Here is a 15,198-nt window from a genome sequence, read left to right as displayed (position 1 = left end):
CACTGTTGTTCTGCTAGTCTACCACTGCCAAATATAGTGACATTCAACCCACATTACTGATATTGTTTACAATTGTCGCAAATGGAAAGAATGATAATGGATGATAAATAGAATACCCCCTCGTGTCTTGTGATATCATAATTTATCAGCACTCCTTGATAAAAGTATAAAAATCTTCATAAAGCCTCGGATTTCATACTTTTATCAACTCGTGCTGATAAATTATGATATCACAAGACACTCGGGAGTATCCTCTATTTAGTAATCACATAGTTAAAGATATACTGGGAAATATAACCAGTATGGTACATGTGTGTTATAATGATTTCTGTGACCAACAAATGATGTTATTTTGGGAAGCGATATAAACCCACCCAATCAAATATTACATATTTTGCATCCAATTCCAAATGTAGAATATTTATATGCTAGAAATTGTACCACATCTCAGTCGCAATTCAGATAAATGGATATTTGGATGGGTAGATGGATAGGTTGTTGTTCTGGAAGGATGGGTGGGTGGATGGAAAGATGGATGGATGGATTAATGGATAGAAATGGGTCAGTAGTTCTGGGTGGGTAGATGGATAGATGGATGCATGGAGTGAAGGAGGATGGGTGGTGGGAGGGTGCATGGATGGATGGATGGATGGATGGATGGATTGGTGGATGGATGGATGGATTGGTGGTGGGAGGGTGCATGCATGGATGGATGGATTGGTGGATGGATGGATGGATTGGTGGTGGGAGGGTGCATGCATGGATGGATGGATTGGTGGGTGGGTGGGTGGATGGATGGGTGGGTGGGTGGATGGATGGATGGATGGGTTTTTGGATTTGATGGGTGGCTGGGTGGGTGCATGGATGAATGGGTGGGTGCATGGATGAATGGGTGGGTTGTTGGTAGGGTGGGATGGTGGATGAATGGTTAGATGGATGGATGGATGGATGGGTGGGTGGGTGTGTGGATGGGAGGATGGATGGATGGGAGGATGGATGGATGGATGGATGGACGGACGGACGGTTAGTGGATTTTATTCTTACTGTCTTCCTTGAAAGAGACTGAGGACGGATCCGGAGAAGATGCTACCGATGGAGCTCTTTCTTCGACTGCGCATGTCCGGAACAAACAGTCTCTGGTCTTCCAGTTCGGAAAGTCTGAAAGAGAAACCAATACTACAGGACATGTTTAATGAATAATACAGCAACCATAGACTCGTCTGGGATCGATCCCCATCAGTGGACCCATTGGGCTATTTCTCGTTCCAGCCAGTGCTCTACAACTGATGTAACTGGCGATATCGTAAGCTAACCGCATTAATAAAGATGCCTATGAGAACAGACGGGACATAGCCAGTGCTCTACAACTGATGTAACTGGCGATATCGTAAGCTAACCGCATTAATAAAGATGCCTATGAGAACAGACGGGACATAGCCCAGTAGTAAAACACTCGCCTGATGCGCGGTCATTTTAGGATCGACCTATCAGTGGACTGGAATATCAAAGACTGTGGTATGTACTATCCTGTCTGTGGGATGGTACATATAAAAGATCCCTTGCTGCTAATCAAAAAAAGAGTAGCCCATGAAGTGGTGACAGTGGGTTTCCTCTCTCAGTATCTGGTGTGGTCCTTAATCATATGTCCGACGCCATATAACCATAAATAAAATGTGTTGAGTGCGTCATTAAATAAAACATTTCCTTCCTTCCATAGACTCGTATACCATCTATACTCCATTACAACCTGGAACTTCTTTTTATCTTTTTCAGATGGATGTTTGGAAAAAGTTAAAGTTTGTTTTGTTTAATGATACTACTAGAGCACATTGATTCAGTAATCATCTAGGCTACTGGATGTCAAACATTTGGTCATTTTGACATATAGTCCATTAGTAGCAAGGAATCTTCTATGTGCACCATCCCACAGACAGGATAGCACATACCACAGCCTTTAATATACCAGTCGTGGGAAGGCAGAATTGTCCGCGCAATTATTTTAGGCTAGGTACAGCCCTATTATCTGAGAAAAGAACTCCACTGTCATCACATTGCGTGTTCCTTTAGGGACACAGTGTCATAATAAATGTTCACTTTCTCATATAGGACAGCACATACCATAACCTTTGATATATTATGTGCCTGAACCTAGATTGGATATCTATAGACACATTGATACAGTTACTCAATATATCACTCATGACAACAACCATCAAGAGACTATCAACCTACTCTATGTTGAATGTAGAACTCTACTAGGAAATCTAAACCTACTCTATATTGAATGTGGAACTCTACTAGGAAATCTAAACCTACTCTATGTTGAATGTAGAACTCTACTGGGAAATCTAAACCTATTCTATATTGAATGTAGAACTCTACTGGGAAATCTACACCTACTCTATATTGAATGTAGAGCCCATGAAGATGGGTTTCTTCGAGTTTATCGAGGCCTCGGTGTACGGTAAATCGCAGACGATGACATCGTTCCAGAACTGGTCCTTGATCAGAGGTGGGTGGTTGTTGTAGCACTGGTCAACAAGGGCAAAAGCAACCTGGAGAAACAAATATTTTTGACAATAGGTGAAAGGGAAGGAATGTTTGTGTAATGATATTGTGGCATATTTTAAACTACAGGTGCTTAAGAAAGAAAGTGAAACAAAGACAAAGACATAGAGAGAGAGAGGGAGAGAGAGAGAGACAGACAGACAGACAAGAGAGAGAGAGAGATGGGGGGGGGGGGGGAGGTGAGACAGAGAGTATGAGAGATATATATAAATAAATAAATAAATACACACTGCACCCCCACAAAATATAATTTAAAAAAACCCACAAAAAAAACAAATGAAACAAAACAAATTAAATAAACACCAAAATTTAGTCGAGAATAATGTACTACTATATAACAGACCGAGACAGACGGAGAGAAAGACATACCTTGCTAACATATCACATGTTACATCTACCTAGCACAGGATCTTTTCTATTTCAGTAGAGGGCAACTTTTCCTATGACATTATCATCATTACAATTATCATCATATTATCATCATCATTATCACCATCTTCATCATCATCACTATCATGATTATCAACATCTTCATTAGCCTATTACAGACGTGTGGTTGAGAGAACAAGTAACTTACAGCTGTGTGTCGATCTATCAGCCAGTTAATGTCATAATCATCATCATTAGCCTATTAGAGAAGTGTGGTTGAGAGAACAAGTAACTTACAGCTGTGTGTTGGTCTATCAGCCAGTTAATGTCATAATCATCATCATTAGCCTATTAGAGAAGTGTGGTTGAGAGAACAAGTAACTTACAGCTGTGTGTCGGTCTATCAGCCAGTTAATGTCATAATCATCATCATTAGCCTATTGCAGAAGTGTGGTTGAGAGAACAAGTAACTTACAGCTGTGTGTCGGTCTATCAGCCAGTTAATGTCATAATCATCATCATTAGCCTATTACAGAAGTGTGGTTGAGAGAACAAGTAATTTACAGCTGTGTGTCGGTCTATCAGCCAGTTAATGTCATAATCATCATCATTATTACTGTGTGGTTGAGAGAACAAGTAACTTACAGCTGTGTGTCGATCTATCAGCCAGTTAATGTCATAATCATCATCATTAGCCTATTACAGAAGTGTGGTTGAGAGAACAAGTAACTTACAGCAGTGTGTCGGTCTATCAGCTAGTTAATGTCATAATCATCATCATTAGCCTATTAGAGAAGTGTGGTTGAGAGAACAAGTAACTTACAGCTGTGTGTCAGTCTATCAGCCAGTTAATGTCATAATGATCATCATTAGCCTATTAGAGAAGTGTGGTTGAGAGAACAAGGAACTTACAGCTGTGTGTCGGTCTATCATCCAGTTAATGTCATAATCATCATCATTAGCCTATTACAGAAGTGTGGTTGAGAGAACAAGTAACTTACAGCTGTGTGTCGGTCTATCAGCCAGTTAATGTCATAATCATCATCATTAGCCTATTACAGAAGTGTGGTTGAGAGAACAAGTAATTTACAGCTGTGTGTCGGTCTATCAGCCAGTTAATGTCATAATCATCATCATTATTACAGTGTGGTTGAGAGAACAAGTAACTTACAGCTGTGTGTCGGTCTATCAGCCAGTTAATGTCATAATCATCATCATTATTACAGTGTGGTTGAGAGAACAAGTAATTTACAGCTGTGTCGATCTATCAGCCGGTTAATGTCATAATCATCATCATTATTACAAAAGTGTGATTGACAGAACAAGTAACTTACAGCTGTGTGTCAGTCTATCAGCCAGTTAATGTCATAATCATCATCATTAGCCTATTACAGACGTGTGGTTGAGAGAACAAGTAACTTACAGCTGTGTGTCGGTCTATCAGCCAGTTAATGTCATAATCATCATCATTATTACAGATGTGTGGTTGAGATGACAAGGAACTTACAGCTGTGTGTCGGTCTATCAGCCAGTTAATGTCATAATCATCATCATTAGCCTATTACAGAAGTGTGGTTGAGAGAACAAGTAACTTACAGCTGTGTGTCGGTCTATCAGCCAGTTAATGTCATATTAAATCATCATCATTATTACAATGTGGTTGAAAGAACAAGGAACTTAGAGCTGTGTGCCAGTCTATCAGCCAGTTAATGTCATAATCATCATCATTATTACAGACGTGTGTTTGAGATAACAAGGAACTTACAGCTGTGTGTCGGTCTATCAGCCAGTTAATGTCACAATCATCAATATTAGCCTATTACAGATGTGTGGTTGAGATAACAAGGAACTTACAGCTGTGTGTCGGTCTGTCAGCCAGTTAATGTCATAATCATCATCATTATTACAGTGTGATTGAGAGAACAAGTAACTTACAGCTGTGTGTCGGTCTATCAGGTAATTAATGTCATAATCATCATCATTATTACATTGTGGTTGAGAGAACAAGGAACTTACAGCTGTGTGTCGGTCTATCAGCCAGTTAATGTCATAATCATCATCATTATTACAGTGTGGTTGAGAGAACAAGTAACTTACAACTGTGTGTCGGTCTATCAGCCAGTTAATGTCATAATCATCATCATTATTACAGTGTGGTTGAGAGAACAAGTAACTTACAACTGTGTGTCGGTCTATCAGCCAGTTAATGTCATAATCATCATCATTATTACAGACATGTATTACAGACATGTGGTTGAGATAACAAGGAACTTACAGCTGTGTGTCGGTCTATCAGCTAATTAATGTCATAATCATCATCATTATTACAGTGTGGTTGAGAGAACAAGTAACTTACAGCTGTGTGTCGGTCTATCAGCTAATTAATGTCATAATCATCATCATTATTACAGTGTGGTTGAGATAACAAGGAACTTACAGCTGTGTGTCGGTCTATCAGCCAGTTAATGTCATAATCATCATCATTATTACAGAAGTGTGGTTGAGAGAACAAGTAACTTACTGCTGTGTGTTGGTCTATCAGCCAGTTAATGTCATAATCATCATCATTATTACAGAAGTGTGGTTGAAAGAACAAGTAACTTACAGCTGTGTGTCGGTCTATCAGCCAGTTAATGTCATAATCATCATCATTAGCCTATTACAGAAGTGTGGTTGAGAGAACAAGTAACTTACAGCTGTGTCGATCTATCAGCCAGTTAATGTCATAATCATCATCATTATTACAGAAGTGTGATTGAGAGAACAAGTAACTTACAGCTGTGTGTCGGTCTATCAGCCAGTTAATGTCATAATCATCATCATTATTACAGTGTGGTTGAGAGAACAAGTAACTTACAACTGTGTGTCGGTCTATCAGCCAGTTAATGTCATAATCATCATCATTATTACAGTGTGGTTGAGATAAGAAGTAATTTACAGCTGTGTGTCGGTCTATCAGTCAGTTAATGTCATAATCATCATCATTATTACAGTGTGGTTGAGATAACAAGTAACTTACAGCTGTGTGTCGGTCTATCAGCCAATTAATGTCATAATCATCATCATTATTACAGTGTGGTTGAGATAACAAGTAACTTACAGCTGTGTGTCGGTCTATCAGCCAATTAATGTCATAATCATCATCATTATTACAGTGTGGTTGAGATAACAAGTAACTTACAGCTGTGTGTCGATCTATCAGCCAGTTAATGTCATAATCATCATCATTATTACAGTGTGGTTGAGATAACAAGTAACTTACAGCTGTGTGTCGGTCTATCAGCTAATTAATGTCATAATCATCATCATTATAACACTGTGGTTGAGATAACAAGTAACTTACAGCTGTGTGTCGGTCTATCAGCTAATTAATGTCATAATCATCATCATTATAACACTGTGGTTGAGAGAACAAGTAACTTACAGCTGTGTCGATCTATCAGCCAGTTAATGTCATAATTATCATCATTATTACAGAAGTGTGGTTGAGAGAACAAGTAACTTACAGCTGTGTGTCGATCTATCAGCCAGTTAATGTCATAATCATCATCATTATTACAGTGTGGTTGAGAGAACAAGTAACTTACAGCTGTGTGTCGGTCTATCAGCCAGTTAATGTCATAATCATCATCATCTTCTCCAAACGGGTTGATCAGCTGCTCGGCCACCTGGCGGAGACATAATCAAGGACAATAACTCTTCAGTGAAGCAATATAAAAATTATTGAATTTCTTCTCCTTTCCCTGTGTAATTTTGATTGAATGAATTAATTATGCAGTTGCCTTTGCATGGGGAGTTTTGGGGGTCAAAAAGAAAAACCACGCTGAAGCGAATTTTCATTTGTTTAAAATATACATGTATTTCTGGGGAAGCATAACTCGAAGTCCCTTAGATAAGTTACTCTACATGTTAAAAAATAGTTAAATATATATCACGTGTAACTGTTAGAACGCACCTTTAAATTATAATTTTATTACCAATTGATGAGTGATCATAACTACAGTGAAACCTCTCAAAACCGGACCCTCGGTAAACCGGAATTCCTCCAAAACCGGACATTTTCCACGGTCCTTTTTTAAAAAATCAGTACAGAAAATAACCTATCTAAACCAGATACCTCTTAAAACCGGACATTTTACTTGGCTCCAAGGATGTCCGGTTTAGAGGGATTTCACTGTAATATAATGGGGATTGACCTTGGCAGGGGCGTAGGCTTGGGGGAGGGGTGTTCATTCATTCATTCATATAGATATTCAGAAAATATTTTAGATAAAAAGGTTTTGCTAGGTTCACATTCGACCCGCGCCCACCCACCACCCCACTCCACCCCACCCCACCCCACTCAAGTCCAGACCAGCAACACTCCTGTATTATGGAATTGTTCAACGAGGGTCTGTCCAGGAGGGAGCTGCCCTAGAATCCCAAACTTGAAATGACAGCTTGTGCTACAGTACATTAGTTTGTACGCTAGTGGCCTCACCTTCAGCCAGCCCATATAGAAGAAGAACTGCAGGAACGTGAAGACGGGAATGTAGAAGTCAGACTCGTATCCTTCGTAGCTTTTTGACGGGTCAAGGAACTGCCGTCCAAGTAGACACGCCGCAAAAAACATGTATACTGCTAAAGTCACAACCTGCAAAACATTTATACTGCTAAAGTCACAACCTGTAAAACATTCACACTGCTAAAGTTACCTGTAAAACATGTATACTGATGATGTTACAACGTAAACGATTTATACTGCTAAAGTTACAACCTATAAAACATTTATACTGCGAAAGAAAAAACATGTAAAACATTTGTACTGCTAAAGTTACAACCTGAAATACACTCATACTGCTAAAATTACAACCTATAAAACATGTATACTGCTAAAGTAAAAACATGTAAAATATTTATAGTTGGTAAACAACCTGTAAAATATGTATACCACTAAAGTAAAAAAACAAAAACACCTGTAAAACATTTATACTGCTAAAGTTCTATCCTGTAAAACCTGTATCTGTTAAAATTAACAATTTATAAAATATTTATACTGTTATAGTAACTTCCTAAAGTGACAACCCGAACAAAACATTTATACTGCTAAAGTAACCAAATGTAAAATATGAATTTATCAACCTGCACAGCATTTACACTGCTAAAACAAAACATACATGTAAAGCATGCATACCGCTACAGCGACAATCTATAAAACAGCTACTCTATTAAGTTAACGTGATACATTTACACTGCTAAAACAAAACATACATGTAAAGCATGCATACCGCTACAGCGACAATCTATAAAACAGCTACTCTATTAAGTTAACATGTGATACATTTACACTGCTAAAACAAAACATACATGTAAAGCATGCATACCGCTACAGCGACAATCTATAAAACAGCTACTCTATTAAGTTAACATGTGATACATTTACACTGCTAAAACAAAACATACATGTAAAGCATGCATACCGCTACAGCGACAATCTATAAAACAGCTACTCTATTAAGTTAACATGTGATACATTTACACTGCTAAAACAAAACATACATGTAAAGCATGCATACCGCTACAGCGACAATCTATAAAACAGCTACTCTATTAAGTTAACATGTGATACATTTACACTGCTAAAACAAAACATACATGTAAAGCATGCATACCGCTACAGCGACAATCTATAAAACAGCTACTCTATTAAGTTAACATGTGATACATTTACACTGCTAAAACAAAACATACATGTAAAGCATGCATACCGCTACAGCGACAATCTATAAAACAGCTACTCTATTAAGTTAACGTGATACATTTACACTGCTAAAACAAAACATACATGTAAAGCATGCATACCGCTACAGCGACAATCTATAAAACAGCTACTCTATTAAGTTAACATGTGATACATTTACACTGCTAAAACAAAACATACATGTAAAGCATGCATACCGCTACAGCGACAATCCGTAACACAGCTACTCTATTAAGTTAACATGTGATACATTTACACTGCTAAAACAAAACATACATGTAAAGCATGCATACCGCTACAGCGACAATCCGTAAAACAGCTACTCTATTAAGTTAACATGTGATACATTTACACTGCTAAAACAAAACATACATGTAAAGCATGCATACCGCTACAGCGACAATTCGTAAAACAGCTACTCTATTAAGTTAACATGTGATACATTTACACTGCTAAAACAAAACATACATGTAAAGCATGCATACCGCTACAGCGACAATCCGTAACACAGCTACTCTATTAAGTTAACATGTGATACATTTACACTGCTAAAACAAAACATACATGTAAAGCATGCATACCGCTACAGCGACAATCCGTAAAACAGCTACTCTATTAAGTTAACATGTGATACATTTACACTGCTAAAACAAAACATACATGTAAAGCATGCATACCGCTACAGCGACAATCTATAAAACAGCTACTCTATTAAGTTAACGTGTGATACATTTACACTGCTAAAACAAAACATACATGTAAAGCATGCATACCGCTACAGCGACAATCCATAAAACAGCTACTCTATTAAGTTAACATGTGATACATTTACACTGCTAAAACAAAACATACATGTAAAGCATGCATACCGCTACAGCGACAATCCATAACACAGCTACTCTATTAAGTTAACGTGTGATACATTTACACTGCTAAAACAAAACATACATGTAAAACATGCATACCGCTACAGCGACAATCCATAACACAGCTACTCTATTAAGTTAACGTGTGATACATTTACACTGCTAAAACAAAACATACATGTAAAACAAAACATACATGTAAAGCATGCATACCGCTACAGCGACAATCTATAAAACAGCTACTCTATTAAGTTAACGTGTGATACATTTACACTGCTAAAACAAAACATACATGTAAAGCATGCATACCGCTACAGCGACAATCCATAACACAGCTACTCTATTAAGTTAACATGTGATACATTTACACTGCTAAAACAAAACATACATGTAAAGCATGCATACCGCTACAGCGACAATCTATAAAACAGCTACTCTATTAAGTTAACATGTGATACATTTACAGTGAAACTCCTCTAAACCGGTCACACTCGGGACCAAGTTTTAAAGTCTGATTTTAAGAGGTATCCGGTTTAGAGAAGTTCTCTAAACATATACATGTATTTAAAAGGTGTACGTCAAATCTGTGTGAATCGCTGGCACAAGCTGCTGTATATTATGTAATCAGTTTTGTATGTGATGTTTAAATATGTTCTATGGATCACTGATCTGAAATAAAAATCTATTATTATTATTATTATTAAAAAGGGGTCATGAAAGGATTCCGGTTTACAGAAGCTCCGGTTTTGAGAGGTTTCACTGTATAAAGAAAGAAAGGAAATGTTTTATTTAACGACGCACACTCAACACATTTTATTTACGGTTATATGGCGTCAGACATATGGTTAAGGACCACATAGATTTTGAGAGGAAACCTGCTGTCGCCACTACATGGGCTACTCTTTCCGATTAGCAGCAAGGGATCTTTTATTTGCGCTTCCCACAGGCAGGATAGCACAAACCATGGCCTTTGTTGAACCAGTTATGGATCACTGGTCGGTGCAAGTGGTTTACACCTACCCATTGAGCCTTGCGGTGCACTCATTCAGGGTTTGGAGTCGGTATCTGGATTAAAAATCCCATGCCTCGACTGGGATCCGAACCCAGTACCTAACAGCCGGTAGACCGATGGCCTAACCACGACGCCACCGAAGCCGGTTGCACTGTATAATGCTAAAACATGCTGAACTGCTATGCATGCTGTACAAGTTTTTACTTTAGCAGAATACATGTTTTATATGTAGTTACTTTCGCGGTATACATGTTTAACAAAAACATTTTTAGTAGTACAGTGAATATATGTATTATACTCTTCAAAAACAGTAGGGGAACCTTAATTATTAACGTTAATATCAACTATTAGACCGAACATACGTTTTGACCACAGACATCCTAGTAAAGAACGTTCAGGTCTGTTTATCAACACACCGAAACACATTTCATAGTTTGCACGTGCATCATGCAGTTGCTCCGTACACGTGCGTGGGGTGTCATTCTCAATTTTGACAATTTCCAGGAAGGTCCATTAATCACTGTGGAACATTATTTCTGTCAATCTTTTTCATTCTGTTGATCATACAGTTGTTATTGTTTTGTTTTTAGTAATTTTTATTGTTTGAATTTGCGATTTTCTGATATAAAAAAAATTCCACTTCTGACCCCAATCGTCCTTCAATATCTTTGGTGGTCATAAAACCTACTGTAATACTGAACTACCGGTTGTAATGTTTGCCCAATTAATTCACTATTATCATATAACTATTCCCCACAGCTAATATACCTTACAATTTTTACAATTGTAAATTCTTTTAAGAGTATATGTGGTGTAAACAGAAATAAATAAACAAAATCCACACAAACACAAAAATAATCTGCAAACAAAACAGCCACTGTCACTTCGAACTGACCTGTGTATAAACGAGGGGAATGCTGATCCAGTCATACACAAAACACAGAGAGCACTTGTCCCGGAAATCAGCTAGTTGCTACAAGTAAATAAAATATTAAATACTTAAACTTAGTGTTAATTTTCACAGGTTGAAACTAGGATCTGTCCCTTTAACTAAACGTAGTGTTAATTTTCAGGGTTGAAACTAGGGTCTGTCCTTTTAAAAAAACAAGGTTATACTCACATTGGTGGATCCAGTAGGAGGTCAGTGGTGCAGGGCGCACATTAAGTCAATACTTTCCTTAATGTGCCGGGCAAGTTGCTTCCCTCTATTTGGCAAATTTAAAATGGCGGTGAAATTTTGTATGTTGTTGTTGGAATATTTATTTGGTTAATAATGATGCAAGTACTTCAATCGGGATTTAGTGAGTATGGTAGGTTATACATTTCTGGTTTGTGTGACCATTTGTTGCACTATTTCGGTTGAGAAACGGTTGAAACATGATGCCACAAGTTTTGAATACCAGCTATATAAAGGGTATGTAACAATATTCGGACGTAGAAAGAACCACACTTTCTACGTCCCTTCGGACTAGGGGGTCACATCAAATTATCTTCACCCCCATACAGATCTCGCTATCTTTGGGAGCTAGACCAAACAGTCTGGTTTTTTAGAATTTTGTGACCCATCGTTTATAAAATTCTGGATTTCAATTAAGTTGTATCTTCGGGTGATTAATTTTGAAAATCAAATAATTACAGTTAAGGAGCCTTAGTTAATTTTATTACATTTCACTGAAACTGAAATTCACGAAAAATTATCATTTTTGGCATGCTTCCATCAGATAACTGTTCAAGCTCGCCTGTCGTGGACACAACATCTGACTCCAGCAGATAAAAATTGGGCGTGGCTACCAAAAAGATCGCAAGATGGCTGCCCCCAGTTAGTAACAAAAATCTTGGTTTTTAATTAATTCTAAAATTACGCGTTTTTTCTTTTCTTTTTTTTAAACTGTCGATATGTGTTACTGGACCGAATATGCATCTTTCCAATACACCAGGCTCATATTTGAGTTTACCCTTCCTTTAACACTGGCGTAGCCGGGATGGAGGTGCATGTTATGAGGGCCATGTCCTTCAACTCGACTCATAAACAGAGTGGTTGACCCCTCCCACTCAAATGTGGGTGTTCACCACCCCATCCCATTATGTCAGTAACTGACTGGGCCCAGCTTAAAGCCTGGGGTCCGACTGATTACCTCTATAACCATCCTGAGACCGAAATCTGTCTCTATCTTGTTTTCTTTGCGGGACTTGACGAGGATGCTGTTGGCCCAGACAAGTGGAACCCAAAACTTGTTGTATTCACACTGGGCGTCCTCATACGCTATGGCCTCTTCCTTCGTGATGAAACCTGCAATATTTACACCAGAAAGTAAATCAATAATCACCTTTAAAATTATGTGTCATAGAATTTTTTTTTTTTTTACAAAATTAATATGAAACACTCCATTAGAATCGGTCTCAGTGGTTTTTCAAATACATTATACTTGAAATTGTAGTATCAACCAACTTTTATTTGCATCAATAATCACCTTTAAAATTATGTGTCAGTATTAATATTGGATTTCTGATTAAAACACTCCAATTAGAGTATCAGCCATCTTTTATTTGTATCAAATGTCTGACTAATGGGATATTATACGAGCCTAAAACCTTCCAGTCAAAACCAGATGAAGCCACTACAATGGCATCTATAACGTCTGCCTGTCTGTCTGTCTGTCTGCATGCCTGTTTGTCTGTTTGTCAGCCTGCGTGCCTTCCTTCCTGCCCGCCTGTCTGTCTCTGTCCATAGGCATACGGGCTAACAACATTTATTGATATTAGCTTTACTGCCAAAGAGCTATATAGGGTTGCATACGAATCACTGCGCATTCTTACTAGTATGAATGATCGAAATGCATGGTAAAAAGGTCTCAGGTTAGCACATTTTTTCGATTGTTTGTATTAGGGTGGATAAGATATTAAATTCGTTTTGGTAAAATATTCGACCGTTAACACACACACACACACACACACACACACACAGAAAGAGAGCGAGAGAGAGAGGGGGGCGAAGCGTGGGAGGGGGTGCACCGGGGCGGTTGCCATGGCGCACAATTCTGGACTGGTGGAAGGGACTCGGGGAGTGCTAACGGTCCACTGGTTAGGAGCCGCAATACTTGCCTTGCTCCATGGCGCTGTCAACCCACGCTATGCCACTACACACACACACACACACACACACAAACAGATTTAGGATTAGAGTTAGTTTTTAGGTTAGTGCGAAGTTCCCTCTTCATACATGTATCAATATAATGAGGTGGGGGGAGGGGGTAAGGTAACAGGAGAAATATTTCCTTTATTTCAAAATCACGTTTATTGTTTTAATTTCTCAGTTACCTGCCTCACAAATATGCTCGATGGTGGGGAATCTCTTCATGACGGCCACACTGACGGACCGACAGATGAGAATCAGACCAAACAGCATGTAGCGTGCAATGGAGCGACGCATGATCCGTGCCCGTTCGTCGTGTCCGTGCAGATACGTGTTCAGGATGAACAGTGTCCTGAAAATAGTTTTTATATAGAGTACTTTTTTTCTCAGAAATTATACATGGAAAGGTCGGGAGGAAATAATAAAATTATTTTTAAAAGAGAAGAACAAAAACTGCAGCAGTATATATATATATATACCCATATCAGTCATAAAATAATAAACAGGGAGCCTCCCACCTCCCCATGTAATAAATACCTAACGCCATTCCGTGTCAGTGTACATATACACGTACTCTGTAAAAAAGAAAAAGAAAAAAAAAGCAACTTAAGTTTGGGTGAGGGAGTTGTTTTCTTCTTCTTCTCCAGAAATTATCATCTTTCCAATTGTATGTCGAACTATTTTGACAATATCAATAATATATCATAAAATATTTTTAAAAATTTGGGAAAGTATATATTATTTCAGCTTTCATTTAAGCGGGTGAGGCATGCGTAATCTTCAGAGTTGGAGGTCCATTGACCCCTGTCCCACCCCACCCCTTCCCATGCGCCTTTATGGAGGAAGGGTACCAACAAGTACAGTTTGTACATTCGTGAATATCTTCATAATGTTTAGTGGCCCACTAAGACAAAAACGAAGAGAGAGAGAGAGAGAGAGAGAGAGAGAGAGAGAGAGAGAGAGAGAGAGAGAGAGAGAGAGAGAGAGAGAGAGAGAGAGAGAGAGAGAGAGAGACAGACAGACAGACAGACAAACAGAGAGATATAATAAATTTTTATGCGATATTGTGTATCGTACTGATTTTACGAAACAAGTGTCAGGATTTGTGTATTGTCCGAACGAGAGCGAGGTTAATACATGAATTCTGACAGGAGTTTCGTAAAATCAGTACGATTCACACGCGAGTTTAATAATTTCTTTATTATCTGTATTATTTATTTTATTTATGAATAACAAGGTATACTGCTCATGTATTTATTAATTTGATTTGGTAAGCGACTTTATCTTCCCTATCTTAGCTCTCTGCATTCTCATAACTGTATTTAGGTAGAACACTATTTGTGAAAGTTAACTGAGATTTATTTATGAATGAAAGCCTTTTTGCATCCAGGGCTGTAGCTAGGATTTAAAAAAATATTTTTGAGGGGTCGAAGGGGGGGGGGGGGGGGGCAGATGAAATCTTGGATCGAACGAGGCATGCCTCCCAGGCAGTTTTGAAATCTAGAGACTC

At 38.2% G+C, this 15,198-nt stretch overlaps 1 protein-coding gene across 3 annotated transcripts in view; it reads right to left on the bottom strand.

Moving 5' to 3' along the window:
- Positions 1 to 15,198, bottom strand: part of LOC121387629 (bestrophin-4-like) — a 50,087-nt gene that overhangs the window by 4,850 nt on the left and 30,039 nt on the right. For all 3 annotated transcript variants that reach the window (XM_041518799.1, XM_041518800.1, XM_041518798.1), the window contains 7 exons: positions 13,874 to 14,040; positions 12,691 to 12,845; positions 11,451 to 11,528; positions 7,418 to 7,570; positions 6,525 to 6,605; positions 2,401 to 2,555; positions 1,045 to 1,158 (listed from right to left, as the gene is read on the bottom strand). In XM_041518799.1, the coding sequence (XP_041374733.1) occupies positions 1,045 to 1,158; positions 2,401 to 2,555; positions 6,525 to 6,605; positions 7,418 to 7,570; positions 11,451 to 11,528; positions 12,691 to 12,845; positions 13,874 to 14,040 (903 nt within the window). The remainder of the gene's footprint in view (positions 1 to 1,044; positions 1,159 to 2,400; positions 2,556 to 6,524; positions 6,606 to 7,417; positions 7,571 to 11,450; positions 11,529 to 12,690; positions 12,846 to 13,873; positions 14,041 to 15,198) is intronic.

This window comes from Gigantopelta aegis, chromosome 13 (genome assembly GCF_016097555.1).
Source record: "Gigantopelta aegis isolate Gae_Host chromosome 13, Gae_host_genome, whole genome shotgun sequence".
Taxonomy (NCBI): Eukaryota; Metazoa; Mollusca; class Gastropoda; order Neomphalida; family Peltospiridae; genus Gigantopelta; species Gigantopelta aegis.
This window is presented reverse-complemented; position numbering and strand designations above follow the sequence as displayed.